This window comes from Magnolia sinica, chromosome 6 (assembly GCF_029962835.1).
Source record: "Magnolia sinica isolate HGM2019 chromosome 6, MsV1, whole genome shotgun sequence".
Classification (NCBI taxonomy): domain Eukaryota; kingdom Viridiplantae; phylum Streptophyta; class Magnoliopsida; order Magnoliales; family Magnoliaceae; genus Magnolia; species Magnolia sinica.
The window spans coordinates 94,448,573-94,464,281 of NC_080578.1; the positions used below are offsets into that span (position 1 = coordinate 94,448,573).

The 15,709-nt window shown below is 41.4% G+C and overlaps 1 protein-coding gene across 1 annotated transcript; it reads right to left on the minus strand.

The window, feature by feature from the left end:
* Positions 1 to 6,089: 6,089 nt before the first annotated feature.
* On the minus strand, positions 6,090 to 8,156 carry LOC131249743 (probable xyloglucan galactosyltransferase GT20). The gene has a single exon (XM_058250509.1). The coding sequence runs from the start codon at positions 8,154 to 8,156 to the stop codon at positions 6,171 to 6,173; it is 1,986 nt and encodes a 661-aa protein (XP_058106492.1). The 3' UTR covers positions 6,090 to 6,170.
* Positions 8,157 to 15,709: the final 7,553 nt, after the last annotated feature.

Sequence of the window (15,709 nt, forward strand, 5' to 3'; positions counted from 1 at the left end):
GTATGGTGCGATCCATACAAGTGGGACCCACGGTTTAGTGATCCTAACCGTTGATCCGGGGGGCCCATTCATAGATGGGGATGTATTATCTATGTTTATACAAAACTAATATTATCGATAGGTGTGTCAATAAGCGGGCGGGCCTTCAGGCTCAGACCCTGGCCTATTCGGGCTGGGCTTGGGCTGGAATTCTAGGTCCAAGGGCTGAGGCAGGCCTAAACTTTAAGCCCGTTTATTAACTGGGCAAGCTCAAGCTTTGTTTAAGAGAGTGGCCCGAGCTTGGCTCGGCCTGGCCTGTTTAGGATTTAAAGGGCATTTTTGTCATATATCATGCATGGTGGGGCGCACTTAATGAACGGTCAAGATGCTGCACAAAAGTAGGTGACGTCGCAGGCAAGGGCTGGGCTCAGGCCTAGGTTTCTTTATGGGCTGGGCTTGGGCAGATATCGGCCGAGCCTGTCGACAGGCGGTTAACCTTCTGCACAATTCTAGCCCCAGCTTGAGTTTGGGCTTAGCCTAGTGGGCTGCTTTCAGGCTTATAAGCTTGGGCCGGATGTGTTGGTGAGGCTTGGTACGGGTTATTGTAGTCATTGGATTTACCAACTAAAAATCAGCATAGCTGGGGCCCAGCTCACAGACTGGGTTGGGCTGGGCTGGACTAGGACTTGGGTTCTTAACCCAGCCCATTGCCTTCCCTAGTATAGATTTGAAGTGTATCAATGCAGTACTGAGGTTTGCTAGAATACATCAAACATCTATTGCTGGATTTGTCTGTACTATAGCTGTTGCATACTTTTAAAACACCATTCTATTAGTTTTTGAGTCAACTAGACTCGACTCACTGAGTTGACTTGACCAGATTCGATCTGGACCTATGGAAATATATATACTTTTCAAGAATAACGAGGTTTGGGCCTAAGAAATTTGGCAAGATTTGCGACGACCCCAAATTTGTGACGGACTATGATCCGTTGCATAATGGAGAAACATCTATGGCTAAATGTTAAAATGTGGAAAGTTGGGCAAAGTTCTGATGGAATAAAATCCATCAAATTTTTTTATTTTGCAATGGATATCATCCGTCGCAAGATAACAAATTGCGACGGATTCTGGTCTGTCAAAAAGAATTCTACCATACTTTTCCTTGCTACTACGAAGGACATGACCCGTCGTAAAAATTTTCAATGATGTTCTATTGGTTGCCAAGATTTTTTTGCGACGGATGATATCCATCGTAAAAGCAAGCATTTTTGTGTCATTTTTTTCCCATTGTGTTAGCATAGTGGCTCGCCTTGTACCTATCCAGTTTCTTACCGAAGATCCACTTGCATTCAATCGCTTTCGCCTGGCGGAAAGATCCATCAACTCACATGTCTCAATTTTGTACAAAGAATCCATCTTGTCCTACATCACTGTCATCTTCTTTGCATATATGTCATCAAGAACCTCCTAAAAAGTAGATGTGTCTCCTTTACCCATAACGAGGGCGAATACAATGTTTGAGTCATCTCTATATCTCAGTGAAAAACTAAGGATTTCTCCTGACAGGTGGCAGCTCCACCTGCTCTTGCATCTATTCCTGCGACTCGGCTTCTTCAAGTGTCTCAACCTTGTTGATTTTAACATTAATCACATTGATTTTTTCATTTTTTTTATGTTCATCCTTACGAAACAAAGAACTCTTATCAAATTTGATATCCCAACTAATTATGATTTTTCGAGTGGGCCGGTCAGACAGCCTGTATCCTTTCACGCCATCACCATAGCCGACAAAGGTATACTTTTTCACATTTGGTTTAGCTTATCTTTCTCAACAGACGGTACATGAAAGCAAACATCACAACTAAATACATGCAGCCTCGAGTAGTCAATTTCATAACCGCTCTATATTTCATTAAAAATTTTGCAATCAATCGGTGTAGACATGTAATGATTCACTAAACTGACAGCCTCAGCCCATAGCTCATTGCCTAACCCATCGTTACTTAGCATACTTCATGCTCTTTTAAAAAGAGTCCGATTCATACGCTCTGCCACACCATTCTACTTTGGTACATGCTTAACTGTGTTATGCCTCACGATCATATTGTTATTACAAAATTGATTAAATTCTTTTGAAATAACTCTTTACCGTTATCGATTGTTAGAACTTCAATTTTCGTCGTGACTATATTTTTTAACCATAATCTTTCGTGACTTAAAAGTGACAAATACATTGAATATATGTTTTAGAAAATAAACCCACACTTTTTTAGAGAAGTCGTCAATTAATCTTACAAAGAATGACGACACTCCTCTAGAAATAACTGTCAATGACCCCGACACATCAGAATGCATATAATCTAGTGGTCATTTACTATTATATTTTCTGGTTTAAAATGATGATCTTGACTATTTATTATATGTGCAATGCTCACATACATCAAAATCAAAAATTTTAAAAGCAGGAATTAAACAACGATCGAGTAGTATCTTTATACCGTGCTCGCTCATGTGGCCTAGGCGCGCATACCACACACGTGCTGATGTGGATTTCACTATAGACATTACGACTCCACCCGATACAATACTCCCGATCAACCTGTAATAGTTTACACTCTTCTGCGCCTTCATAATTGTGAGTGCCACCTTTGAAACTTTTACAATACCTTCATACCCGACAAATTTGGATTCAAGTGCCTCAAGAGCTCCTAGAGAAATCAGATTCTTCTTTAGGTTTGAAACGTGCCTCATGTCCAATTCCAACCATCTTACGTGCATGATTATTGCCCATAAGAACCAGACTACCATTATACTTATAGTAGATGGTGAACCAACTTCGATTAATACACGTGATACGAAGCCCTCGTATCTAAAATTCACTCTTTATACAAGTGTTTGACCATGGAGATAAAAAAATACATTGCAGTCACTCGTCTCCTTATTGGATTCCGCTGAATTGGCTTCTTTTGGTGAATTGTTTGAATTATTATCTTTTCAGGTTTTGAGATTTGTACAGTTCGTCATGTCTTGTCCTGCCACAATTCCAGCACCTTAACTTCCCTTTGTCCATCGACTTGGACCTCGATCGTGACTTACCTTTCACTCGTTTAGACAGTCTCCTCGTCGTAACTAGTGCCTCTGTATAATTACCTTCCTCACCGTTATTCCTTCTCCACTACTTCGACTGAAGGATAAAGATAATAGTATCAAGGTCTAAGGTATCCCTACTATAGCACAAAGTATCCATCAGATTCTTGAACGTCAACAACATTAAGGCTTTGTCTTTTTCATTGATCTTCACCTCCACGCTTGTCAGTTTACAAATTAGTTTATTGAAGGTGCTGATATGTTCAGAGAGATACGATCCTTCCACAATCTATAAAATATATATAACTGTCTCTTTAGATATAGGCGATTGGAGAGCGACTTCGTCATGTAGAGGTTCTCCGACCTCGCCTATAAGCCCACGATAATCATCTTAGAAATAACATTATAAAGGACATTTTCAACCAAGAATAATTAAATTACGATAATCGCCCTCCGATTTAGGTCGTTTCAATGCTCTTCCTTCATAGTTCCAGGATGTTTTGCTTTGCCAAGGAACGCTTACGATACCCCTTGCTGAATTAGGAGGGCTTTCATCTTCAACCTCTATAATTCAAATTTGTTTTTACCTGTAAACTTTTCCATCTCGAATGTCACATTTGATCCCTTCGATCCTATGTCTCAAATTCAATCTAATAACCCCAACGTAAAGCCTACGCTCTGATACCACTTGTTGTGTGCAACCGACCCACGTTAGGTGCGGAAACAACATTAGAATGAATTAAACACGCAATAGAGTAACATAAATTCGAACAATCATAGAGAACATAATGATTTTATATGGAAAAACTCTTGTGGAAAAAAATTACAGCACCAAGGGACAAACAATTCACTATGAATAGAGAATCACGAGAGATGGACAACTAATCACAGATTCAAAACTCTTATCTCCAAAGATGAATTCATCTTCTCAAAACCCTAGTTCTCTCTAACACAACATTAGGATACCCTAATCCTGCATATAACAAGATTTATATAAACCACACACTTACGTAGAAGTTGCGCATGCCGTTGATCGATGACATTCGATTGATCGACACCGCATGCTTAATTTGATCAAACATCCAGAAGTGTCTACAAACCTAACTTGATTTTTTCGAATTATCTCAATCAAACGAGTCCTAATGTTCAATCGATTTAACATGTCTAAAACTATCCAAAGAATAAACTGATTTATTTAGGATTTTCTCGATCAATCGAGCAAGCTGTCGATCAATTGAAGATCCTGAATTTCACCAGATTGAAGGCACCTTGATCAATAATATCATCTTTGTTACCCATGCAAATTTCCTAAAAGCTCAATTCTATCACACATGGTTAACAGTTGTTACAATACTCAAAAGACAACACAAATAGGAATTTTGGCAGACTTATCAGATGCAAGCCTGTTTGATTTTCCATGATACATCTAAATCCCTGGTAAATAAGTAATTATTACTTCTTTTCACCTGATTTGAAAATGGGTGAGTAATTCACCTGGAAAATTGGTTCAAAAGTGTGGACTTAAATATGTGCCCCCACTATAATGCATATGATACATCCGCGCCATCCATATGTTTTATCGTTACATTTTGGAGCATGAGCCAAAAATGAGGCAGATCCAACTTATAAATGGCCCACACGGAAGGAAACACCGGTCTTAATTCATCCACGGTTAAAAGTTGTTTTCTTCGGACTCACATTAAGATTTATTAATGTCATCTACCTGAATTATTAGGTCGCACGAACATGGATAAGAGGAAAACACAAATATCAACTTGATCCAAAACTTCTAAAGGCTCCGAAAAGTTCTCAACAGTAGGCGTTCGACTTCCACTATTTTCTTTGGTTTATTTGAGCTTTGAATCTGCCTCATTTGTTGGCTCATGCCCAGAATTCACCACATCAGGATAGGCTCACATTTATTTCGTAAAATTTTGAATATTGAAGTAAAAAAAAAGTAAGCAGCAACGGTTCACCCATTTACAAGGAAATTGGTGTTGAACCAAAAATGCAAACCGGCCTTTACAAGAGTAGCAGGGTTGTATGCCATGGGATACGAAAAAATTCTGATGATGGGGCAATGATCTGTTAATCCAAACCATTGATCCAATGGTCCACCATCAATGTGGAACGATCAGGAGTTCTTCTAGATTGAAAGATCTTAGCCATTCAATCTATGCCCTTTTTCTGAACATCGGACCGTCCAACCTTTGGGAGATTACATCCCTCGAATTTTAGCTTACAGTAAAAGACAAAATCAGCAACGGCTCCCATTTAGCGAAGAAAAACCCATTTATTAAATGGTTAATGTAGTCCAATCATAACTAAATTTGGTTTGAGGCCAATCAACGGCTGAGCGTAAATGATGCCTGGTTCGGATCATCATACACGTGTCCCACACGTGTGCTTCGCATTCTTCAGGAGACGCATGCCAGCGTACTTTTCTCGTCACGACCCTATAATGCCTCCAGAACGCATATGACTCGACAAAAAGCATTGAAAGAAACAGTACGTGCATGGACGTGGAAATCACGTCTCTCTAGTCTCTACCCATGGAAATATCGTCTGACGGTTGGAACCGTCCATCTTCACGGTACCACTGTAAATGGGCTAATATCGAGTGATCATGCATCATGGATGATCCTGACCGTTGGTCTTAAAGCTTAATGTAAGCCAGTGAAACATTTCGTTTCAACGTTCTTCATTCATCTACACATAATCAATGGTCAGAATCATCCTTCAGTGCCCCACTAAAAACATATTATCCACAACAAACGGTTCTGATAATAACAAAAACTTTAAAATATCACATTCCTTCTCTTCTTCTTCTACATATTTATATTTCAGAAAAAAAAATATAAAATAATAAAAAAGAAAGAAAAGAAAAACATTCTTCTCCTCCTTCTACATATTTATATTTCAGAAAAAAATATATAAAAAAAAGAAAAAAAAAAAAAAAAACATTCTTCTCTTCTTCTTCTACATGTTTATATTTCAGAAAATTTTATTAAAAAAAAAAAAAAAACATTCTTCTCTTCTTCTTCTACATGTTTATATTTCAGAAAATTTTATTAAAAAAAAAAAGAAAAAAAAAACTATAGTTAGGATATTCTTCGGCTCACATGATCGATCAAATTATCAATAGAGATGGTAAAAGCATCTGCAAATTTCAAAATACCTGAATCCGAATTGCTGTAAACCAAACCCGGCATGAGTTCATACACGATATATCTCCTCATCTCCTCCCTCTCCTTCAAAGACACCATCTTCAGCCTCTCCACCACATTCACCTTCATCTCCCTCACTTCGTCCTGATCTACAAAGATCGAATACCGCCGATAATCCTTTGGCAAATGCCACGGGTATTGGTAGTATGCTGTAAACGGATCAAAAAGCACCGGAATACAACCCGACACCAAAGAATCAAACACCGACTTTCTTGTCGGGCTATCTCCGGGCGGCTGTAAACAGAACTCCGATTCCATAAACAGCTCAATGACTGACATGGACTTTTCACACTCGTTCGAATTGCAGTCGAGAAACCGGCAGTACCCGTCACTAGATTTACACTGCTTTATCAGTACTGATCTTATGTTCTCCACCGCCTCTGGCCGTGCCCCACCTGCAAAGCTAATGAGGTTCTTACGATCCGACCGTGTGATCTTCAATTGCCATGCGGCGATATCGTCATTGGAACGTGGGTGGAAGTGGGTCGGATGCGGAATCCCGACGTCATTAACGGACCATGGCTGCCGTTCGATCAAGAGCTTAATTGGGTTTTGCATTTGGTTGATTTCTAAGAAATTGTTGCCCCAAGAGTCCTTGTTCTTCCTTCTGAAATCCCAAGAGATCTTCCCCAATACGAAGGCGTGATCGATGCCAGCCCGCCGAGCCCATGTCGGCTGCGCCTCCAACCATCTGATCAAATCGAGCCCGAGCCTGTCTTTGATTTCAATGGAAGCATTGTTGAAATGCCACCTGAGGATGTGTAGTCCACCATAGAAGGGTACGTAGAAGAGCTTAGCATCACTTGCATTGTAAACCCTACATGGGTGCTTCAAGACCCTTGAATGGAAGATCGGCTCGAGAGAGTACTGGTGGGTCTGATACCAACCATTGCCAAGCTCTGGAATGGGCTCGCCCATTGCATCATTGGTTAAATACTTGCAGAAATTCATCCATGGAAGCATGTCGCCGCATTGGTTTACCAGGTCTCTATTGAATTTGGGGGGCAGATCATAGACGAAGATCCCCCTTCCGTCGCATGTTGTTGTTTGGTTCGAAAGAGTTCTAATTCTTTCAAGCCTAGAAGATGAACGGAGTGCTCGCATCTGTTCTTCGACTACCTTGATAGCATTTGCTAGCTCCGCTTTCCTGGCATCACTGATGTTTTTGTTGTTGTGGTTGTTCATGACCACTTCTTCAAAATCAATGTCTCTGGTCTTGCCATTTTCATTGTTGTTCTTGTTGTCGTCATTGTTATTGTTGGTGATGGCTGCGGCGGTGTTCGTGATGTTGGTAGTGGTGTAACCACTCTCGTCACTATTGCCGCTGTTGTTGTTGTTTCCGTTGCTATTGTTGTCACCACCACTATTGTCATTGTTGTCTTTGCTGCTATTGTTGTTGTCGTTGTTGGTGTTGTTGTCGGTTATCGCGGTGGCAGCATCATTGGTACTGTTGTCACCACCACTATTGTCATTGTTGTCTTCACTGCTCTTGTTGTTGTTGGTTTTGGTGTTGGTGTTGTTGTCAGTTATCGCGATGGCAGCATCATTGGTATTGTTGTCACCACCATTCGAGTTTTGGTTGTTGTTGTTGTTATGGTTGTTGCTGCGCAATGCGATTTCACTGAATTCAGGCCGTGTTCCGGCGGAGACGCAATATAAGTCGAGCTTTCGAGATGAGATGCACACATGGAAGAACGAAACTGATACGAGAGTAGATGAACACCAGACGAAAATGAGCATCAGCAGCAGAAGGAGGGGCGGGATAGGGAGCGACCGTCGGAGGAGGATATTATACAGACCACCGTCTTTAGGCACCTTGTCAAGTTCAGAACCTCTCCTTCTCACAATGGAAATGGCCATTTTAGCTACAATAACTATCTTCTTCCTCCCCTTGCATGGCTTCTTCTTTTCTAGACAGGAGAAAACCCAACTTACTCTCCACAACTACTCTTTGCCTGCAAACGTGGAGATCACGTTGTATGGATGGGAGGTTGTAGGATTGCACGTTCATCTCATGTGGCCTATTACATGCGCGTGCGTCTCACGTGGAGAGAGCGAGGAAGAGTGAGAAGGGGGAAAGGGAAAGTCGCTACCGGGTACGGGTCAACCCGAATCCAACTGACCTAACCTGAGTTCAGATCGGGTCGTCAAGATCCTCTAATCGGGTTAGGATTGGAAAACTCCGACAAATTTCAAGTGGGGTTTGATTTGCTTGAGCAAATTCGGGTCTGGTTAGGTCAGGTTGGGGATGGTCAAATGTATTTGGGTGGGGTTGGATTGGGCCATGCCAATTTAAGGTGGGGTACAGACGACTTCGGATTGAGTTCGGGTTGGGCACCTCCGGTGGGAATTGGGTCCTCTTGAGGTCTGTCGAGCTCAAGTTGAAGCTCAACCTGACAAATCCAACCGAACTGCAAGAATAAAATTTTCTTTATATCAGGATTGTTGGCTTTACAAGCCTTAGAACCCTACGCCACAAGGATAGAAATGAACACCTTTTGCATTAAAATGTTTTTCTATTTGCTTTTTCACTATCCTTGCATTGAACGTACAACACCCATCCTCTTTATATCTCTCTATATAGTAACTTACTACTATGTGAAATACCTAATACGCCCTCATTCCATTAACTACATTTAATCCGTTTCTAATGTATGGAAATCCACCCGCCACAACACATGCAAATTGTGGAAATTCCACTTATAGCCATATCGTATGGCATTTCAAGTGCCATGAAAACTTCTAGAGGTTGTTGGAGCATCTGAATCGTCCATTTGTTTTAGACGTTCCAACACTCCCCTTCAAACCAAAACCGGTTTTATTTCAAGCATTGACCTTAGTTGTCTGAATGTATCAGTCGGTAATGCCTTGGTGAATATGTCCGCGACCTGTTCAGTGGTGTGACAGTACTCCAATTTCACCACTTTCTACTTCACTTGATTTCTGAGAAAATGGTATTGAGTATCAATGTGCTTGCTCCTTCCATGCTGCACCGAATTTTTGGAGAGCTCGATTGCTGACTTATTATCCACATATATAACTGTGAATCCTTTCTGTGGATGCTTCAGCTCCTTTAGCAGGTTTCTTAACCAAATCGCCTCACAGACCGTGGATGATGCTGCCACGTACTCTGCTTTACATGTGGACAAAGCAACAACACTGCTTATTTGAGTTCCATGTGAAAGCTGTCGATCCAAGATAGAAAACATATCCAGTTGTGCTTTTCCTTTCATCTTGGTCACCTTCCCAATCACTATCTGAGTATCCATATAGAATCGCCTCATCATCGTATGGATAAAAGAGACCGAATTTCATGGTTCCTTTTACATACCTGAGGATTCTTTTTGCAGCAAGCCAGTGTAATCTTTTGGTGCTTCCATGTACCTGCTTAGAAGTCCAACACTGTAGATGATATCTGGCCTTGTGATTATGAGATACGTTAGGCTTCCAATCAAACTCTTGAACAGAGTCAAGTCCACGCTTCTTCCTTCTCCTTTTATCAGCTTCAGGCCCGTTGCTACAGACGTGTTCACGACATTGCAGTCTGCCATCTTGAACTTTTCAAGTAACTCTTTGGCATACTTTTGCTAAGATATATGGATGCCTTCATTTTGTTGCTTCACTTCGATGCCTAGAAAGAAAGACATTAGTCCGCTATCGGTCATCTCGAACTCCTTAAACATGGTCTTCTTGAATTCATCAAACATCGACTGGTTGTTCCCTATGAACAGCAAATCATCAACATACAAGCATGCTATAAGTATATTGCATCGAGTATTCATCTTAACATAGACCGCATGCTCATACGGATATTAGACGAAACCATTCTCTTGCATATAGTTGTCAATGCGTGCATTCTAGGCACGAGGAGCCTGCTTCAACCCATAAAGGGATTTCTTCAGTCGATACACTTTGTGTTCCTCCCCTTGAATTACAAAACATTCAGGCTGGTCAACATAAACCTCTTCTTCTAGAATTCCATTCAGGAATACAAATTTCACATCCAGTTGGTAGATCATCCAACTGTAATGGGCTGCAAGGGAGATAATAATCCTCACAGTGTCAAGGTGAGCAATAAGAGCAAAGACTTCTTCATAATCCACCCCGTATTTCTATTTGTAACCCTTTACTACAAGCCTTGCCTTGTACACCCATTTAACGCTAATAGCTCTTTGGCCTTGAGGAAGTAAAGTTAGATCCCATGTATATATGGTTCTTCTCAATGGCCTAGATCTCCTCTTTCATAGCCCTCCTCTAGCATTTTTCTTCTACAGCCTCCTCAAATGTAAGAGGCTCGTGGTCCGCATACAAGCAGAACAAATTTACTTCCTCAGTTTCGGCGTAGATATCGTTGAGGCTCCTTATTTTGATAGGAACCAAGGGTGAAGGAGAACTAGATGATGACGTGCTAGCTGAATTTTGATTTGATGGAATACTTTTAGAGGGGATGGAACGTATCGCTGGACTTCTACGTGTAGATGGTTCGGTGGAAGAGGGTGTTGCAGGTGTCTGCTCCTGGTTCTCATACTTCTCTTCTTCATGTTCTTCAACCTTGACTTGATTTTCTTTGGCTGAATCTTCCTCGTTCCATTTCTAAGCTTCTTCCTCGTAAAATACTACATCTCTACTCAACACCACTTTATTGGTTAGTGGGTTGTAGAGTTTGTATGCGTTTGACTCTTCATTGTAGCCGATGAAGATGCACTTCTCGCCACGATCATCAAGCTTTTTCATTCTCGCTTCTGGAACTTGAGCATAGACGACACACCCAAAGATCTTAAGGTGTGCCACGCTTGGCTTGTATTCACTCCATGCTTCCTGCGGTGTTTTGAATCTGACACTCTTGGTCAGACACCTATTGAGCAGATAGGCAGTACATGCAACTGCCTCTGCCCAGAAATTCTTCGGTAGACTTTTCTCCTTAGCATGGTCATTGTCATATCAAGAATAATACAGTTTTTCCATTCCGCAATTCCATTCTGCTGTGACATGTAGGCTACAGTATACTGTTGCTTGATTCCTTAATCCCTGCAATACTTTCGAAAGGCATTTGAGGTGTACTCTCCACCTCTGTCAGATTTAAGGGTTTTGATTTTAAGACCACTTTCTTAACAAAGGCCTTAAAAATTTTAAAAATAGTAAAAGTAATAGACTTCTCTTTGATTACATACACCCACAATTTTTTATTGAAATCGTTAATGAAGGTAATAAAGTATTTATTACCTCTAAGAGATTGGCTCCAACGGTCCACTTATGTCAGTGTGAGCTAACTGCAACGGTTCTCTTGCTCTTCGGGATACTCCACTCGGAAAGGAGTTCCTTTGTTGTTTCCCAAGTGTGCACGCCTCACACACTTATTCTGGAGCTTTAATGGTAGGCAAGTCATGCACCATGCTTGATGACGGCAGAAGTTCCAGGCCACTGAAATTTAGATGGGTAAGGCAAAGATGCCATGTCCAAGAATCATTCTTTGCTTTTCCATAAAAACACTTCTCGAGCATTGTATTTATATGGAGCAGAAACATACGATTCTTCGCCATCTGGACTTTCGTAATCAAACGTCCATGCATATCTCTTATGAAAAGAAAAGAATTCTCCATGTGTATAAAATACCCTTTTTCGAGGAGTTGTCCGAGACTTAGTACATTACTTTTCATGTTGGGTACATAGTACACATTGGAGATGTGGTTTGGAATACCATTCTTTTGAAAGATTTTGATTTTGCCTTTACCTTTCAACGGTGTTTTTGACTAGTCGCTGAATGTCATATAACCATGAACTCCTTCTGTGAGTTCTTCAAATAGGCTTTTCTTCCCGCACATGTGATTACTTGTACTTGTGTCGAGATACCATACATCTGGTCGATCACAACCTTTCTCTTGTGTAAGGAGCACTGTAGAGTCTTCCTGGTCATGACTCGATGCTTTAGCATAGTTGGATTGTTCATCGTGATCCACTGGCTTGCTCCAACAATTCGAGGCATAATGGCTGAATTTGTTGCAATTCCGGCACTGAATATTTCTCATATTTTCGCGAGCGCGTACGGATCGGCCTCTACCATTCCCTCTTCCACAGAAATTGGTAAATTTCTATTGATTTTGTAGATGGTTCAGATGATATCCACGTGCCCTTCCTCTTGCATTAGTGTTGGTGCCACGACCTCCACGATTTGTATGACTACTACTTTGGTCATTTAGAGTCAGCTTAGACTCTAAGGCATATTCCAATGTCGATGTGTTATTTTTCTGCATTCGTTACTCATGCACTTGCAACAATCCCATCAACTCTTCGACGAACAAGTTTTCCAAGTCCTTCAATTCTTCAAGGGCCACAACCACATGCTCGAATTTGGTTGCGAGAGATCAGAATATTTTTTCTACTACCCGAATATCTTCAAACTTTTCGCCATTTCTTTTTAAATTGTTAACTATGATAAGCAATTTTGAAAAATAGTCTAAAATGGACTCACCTTCCTTCATATGTGCAGCTTCGAACTCAGCTCTAAGGGTTTGGAGTTGAACCCTCCTGACGCGATCAATACCCTTGAATATGGTGCTGAGACTCTCCCATGCTTGCTTGTATGTCGTAACTTCAGCGATTCGTTCAAAGGTGGAGTCATCCAACCCTTGAAATATAAAAAATAAAGCTTCTTGTCCTTTTTCCTCTGATCTTTGAGAGCAGACTTTTGTTTGGCAGAATAAGAGGCTTCTTACTCCGTTGTGGGTTCTACATACCCATCACTAACGATAGATCTTGGGATCAGAACAAAGCCTTCATCTGGATACACCAATTTTCATAGTTATCCTTAGATAACTTTGGAATCTACGGTTGGATCGAGGATGCCATCACTTCTTCACACCACGGATCAACAACAACGCGTTTTTTTTTTTTGACGTAGTAGTGGCAACACCTTGATCACATGATCTGCACCTTCAAACTATACATGGTCCTACGGGATCGTCTTTCTCTGATACCAATTTGTTGGCTTTACAAAGCCTTAGAGCCGTACACCACAAAGATAGAAATGAACACCTTTTGTATTGAAATGTTTTTCTACTTGCTTTTTCACTTTGCTTGCATTGAATGTACAACACCACGCCTCTTTATATAGTGACTTGCTACTATGTGAAATACCTAATATGTCCTCATTCCATTAAGTACATTTAATCAGTTTCTAATGTATGGAAATCCACCAGCCACAACACATGGAAATTGTGGAAATTCCAATTATAGCCATAACGTGTGGCGTTTCAAATGGCATGAAAACTTTTAGAGGTTGCTGGAGCATCTGAACCGTCCATTTGGTTTGGATGTTCCAACAAGGATTTATGGAGCCTAATCATCAAATGTATGCTATTAATTCATCTAACCAGCACTTTCTTTGGTCGAGCTCTACACTTGCTAGCGTCGCAAGGAGGTAGTGTCCCCTTGCTTAGGGGTCTGGGGCATGTTACCATTTGAGAGAGTAATTTTATAATTTCACACTATTTACTCTATTCTTTTTGGGGTAATATTTGTTATGGGTAAAAGTGTTCTAGTCAGAAATATGAGTTCGGCTCAGATGTCTGTGCACGTCGCCTGGCCAACTGGTATCAGTCACACCTAATGAGCTCCTTAACGGTCAGGAAAACGGTAATCTACTGTTTGAGATCTGTCCACCCGATGACCCTGTTCGCCAAGAAATGAAGTGCCTCCACCTTCTTTAGAAGAGGATGAATATATACCAAGCTCTCCTATGACCATTTCCGGTGTCCTACCCCATATGATAAGAAAAGGAGGATGGTCATCTGAGATGTCGCTTATTTCACTAAGGAAGGGAGTTTGGTCTCAGTGCTAGGATGTGGGCAGGTTGGAACCTGATCAGGATGATCAACCATAGTCAACTAAAGGGCTCGACTAAGCGAGGTTTTTCTCAGGACGGCCGTGAAGATCATCTTTGCTGATCGGCCTCGACCTCTTATCATATGTTCTCAGAGCTCGACCACAGCCCACCTACAGGCCTGGGTCAAAAATTTCCTCCTCAAGACGACTGCATAGGTTAGCTTGGCTGGTTGGCCTTGGTCTTGGTCATCCATTGCGTGATTTCAGATCTTGACTAGATCTTATCTACGCCGAAGATCTCACGAAACGGTTGAGTAACGTACATTGAATGCACACCCGTGATTTAGAGGCATTTCTATCCACGCAATTGACTCCGTGAAGCTATAAATAAGAACCTCTCTAATGGTGAAAGGTACGCACATTCAACTCCACGAACCAATGAACCCTCATCTCCACTGGACCCAGTTTTGCTTGATTTTGACTTAAGCATCGGAGGGTCCCCCTATTATAGCCAGGGTCTCCTTTATCCTCTTTGTGTGTAGGTCATTTTAGAGGTCCAACAAGGGTTAACTGGATTTCTGCATTAAAATTTTGGTGCCGTCTGTGGGAAATGACATTGAAAGCCATTCCCATCACCTACACCAATCCTACGATGGTGAAAGGAAGAAAGAAGGCTTAGACTACTATTGCTACACCCAACCCTGCGCTCGTAGAACAGTCTATGGATCATTTGGGACTCACCCTTCTAACTTCAGGATGATTTTGAACCCATAGGTTCTGTGCAGAAGTCTCGAAACTAGGGAGGTCAGCATGTCTCCTTGGAGCATCAAGTTGAAGCAATGACCAGTAACATTGATCAGATAAGGTGAATATTGGAGAGACAAAACCCTTCTCCCCGCTAGGGGGCTAAGGAAGCTATTGCTCGGGCAACTACCGAAGTTTCTGGGCCTTCTCAGGCACCCGCCGGCTCCCAGAGGAACAAATAGGCCTGTGAGGTACTGAGATGTGCACCCTCCCATGCTTTGGGAACTCCCGTGCTGGCTGCCTCCGACCTACGTTAATTATGCGTTGGAGAAGAAGAGGCGTTGTAAGGCTCCCAAAATTGTGGCCGAGAATGAGGACCTTTGGGAGGTCAAACTCAAAGAGCTATGATGTTAGTTCAACAACATACGTCAAGCATATCGCATGCACGCCCCGACCTCAATAGAAACTATGTTGGAGGAAACGGAGCCGTCGTTCACTAATGATATTATGTAAGTTCAGCTCCAACCCATATTCAGGATGCCACAGATTACCCCCACTATGGGTCCATCCACCCAGCCGAGCATTGTTCACAACCCCAAGTGTAGGGTCACGATGTAGTAATAATCTCGGTGAGATCGAGGTCGAATCCAAAGGGACTGAACTTGTGTATCTTTTGAAAGTAATTAAAACTAGAACTAGAAGAAGATGTGAATCTAAATTTGAAATATTTGAAAGAGTGATTTTGAATAAGGTAATTAAAAATTATAAATTTAAAGGTGAGAACTAGGGTGTCAAGGATCCACTTGTAGCAATTGGGAAGCTACCTTGCATAATTCAAGGACACAACT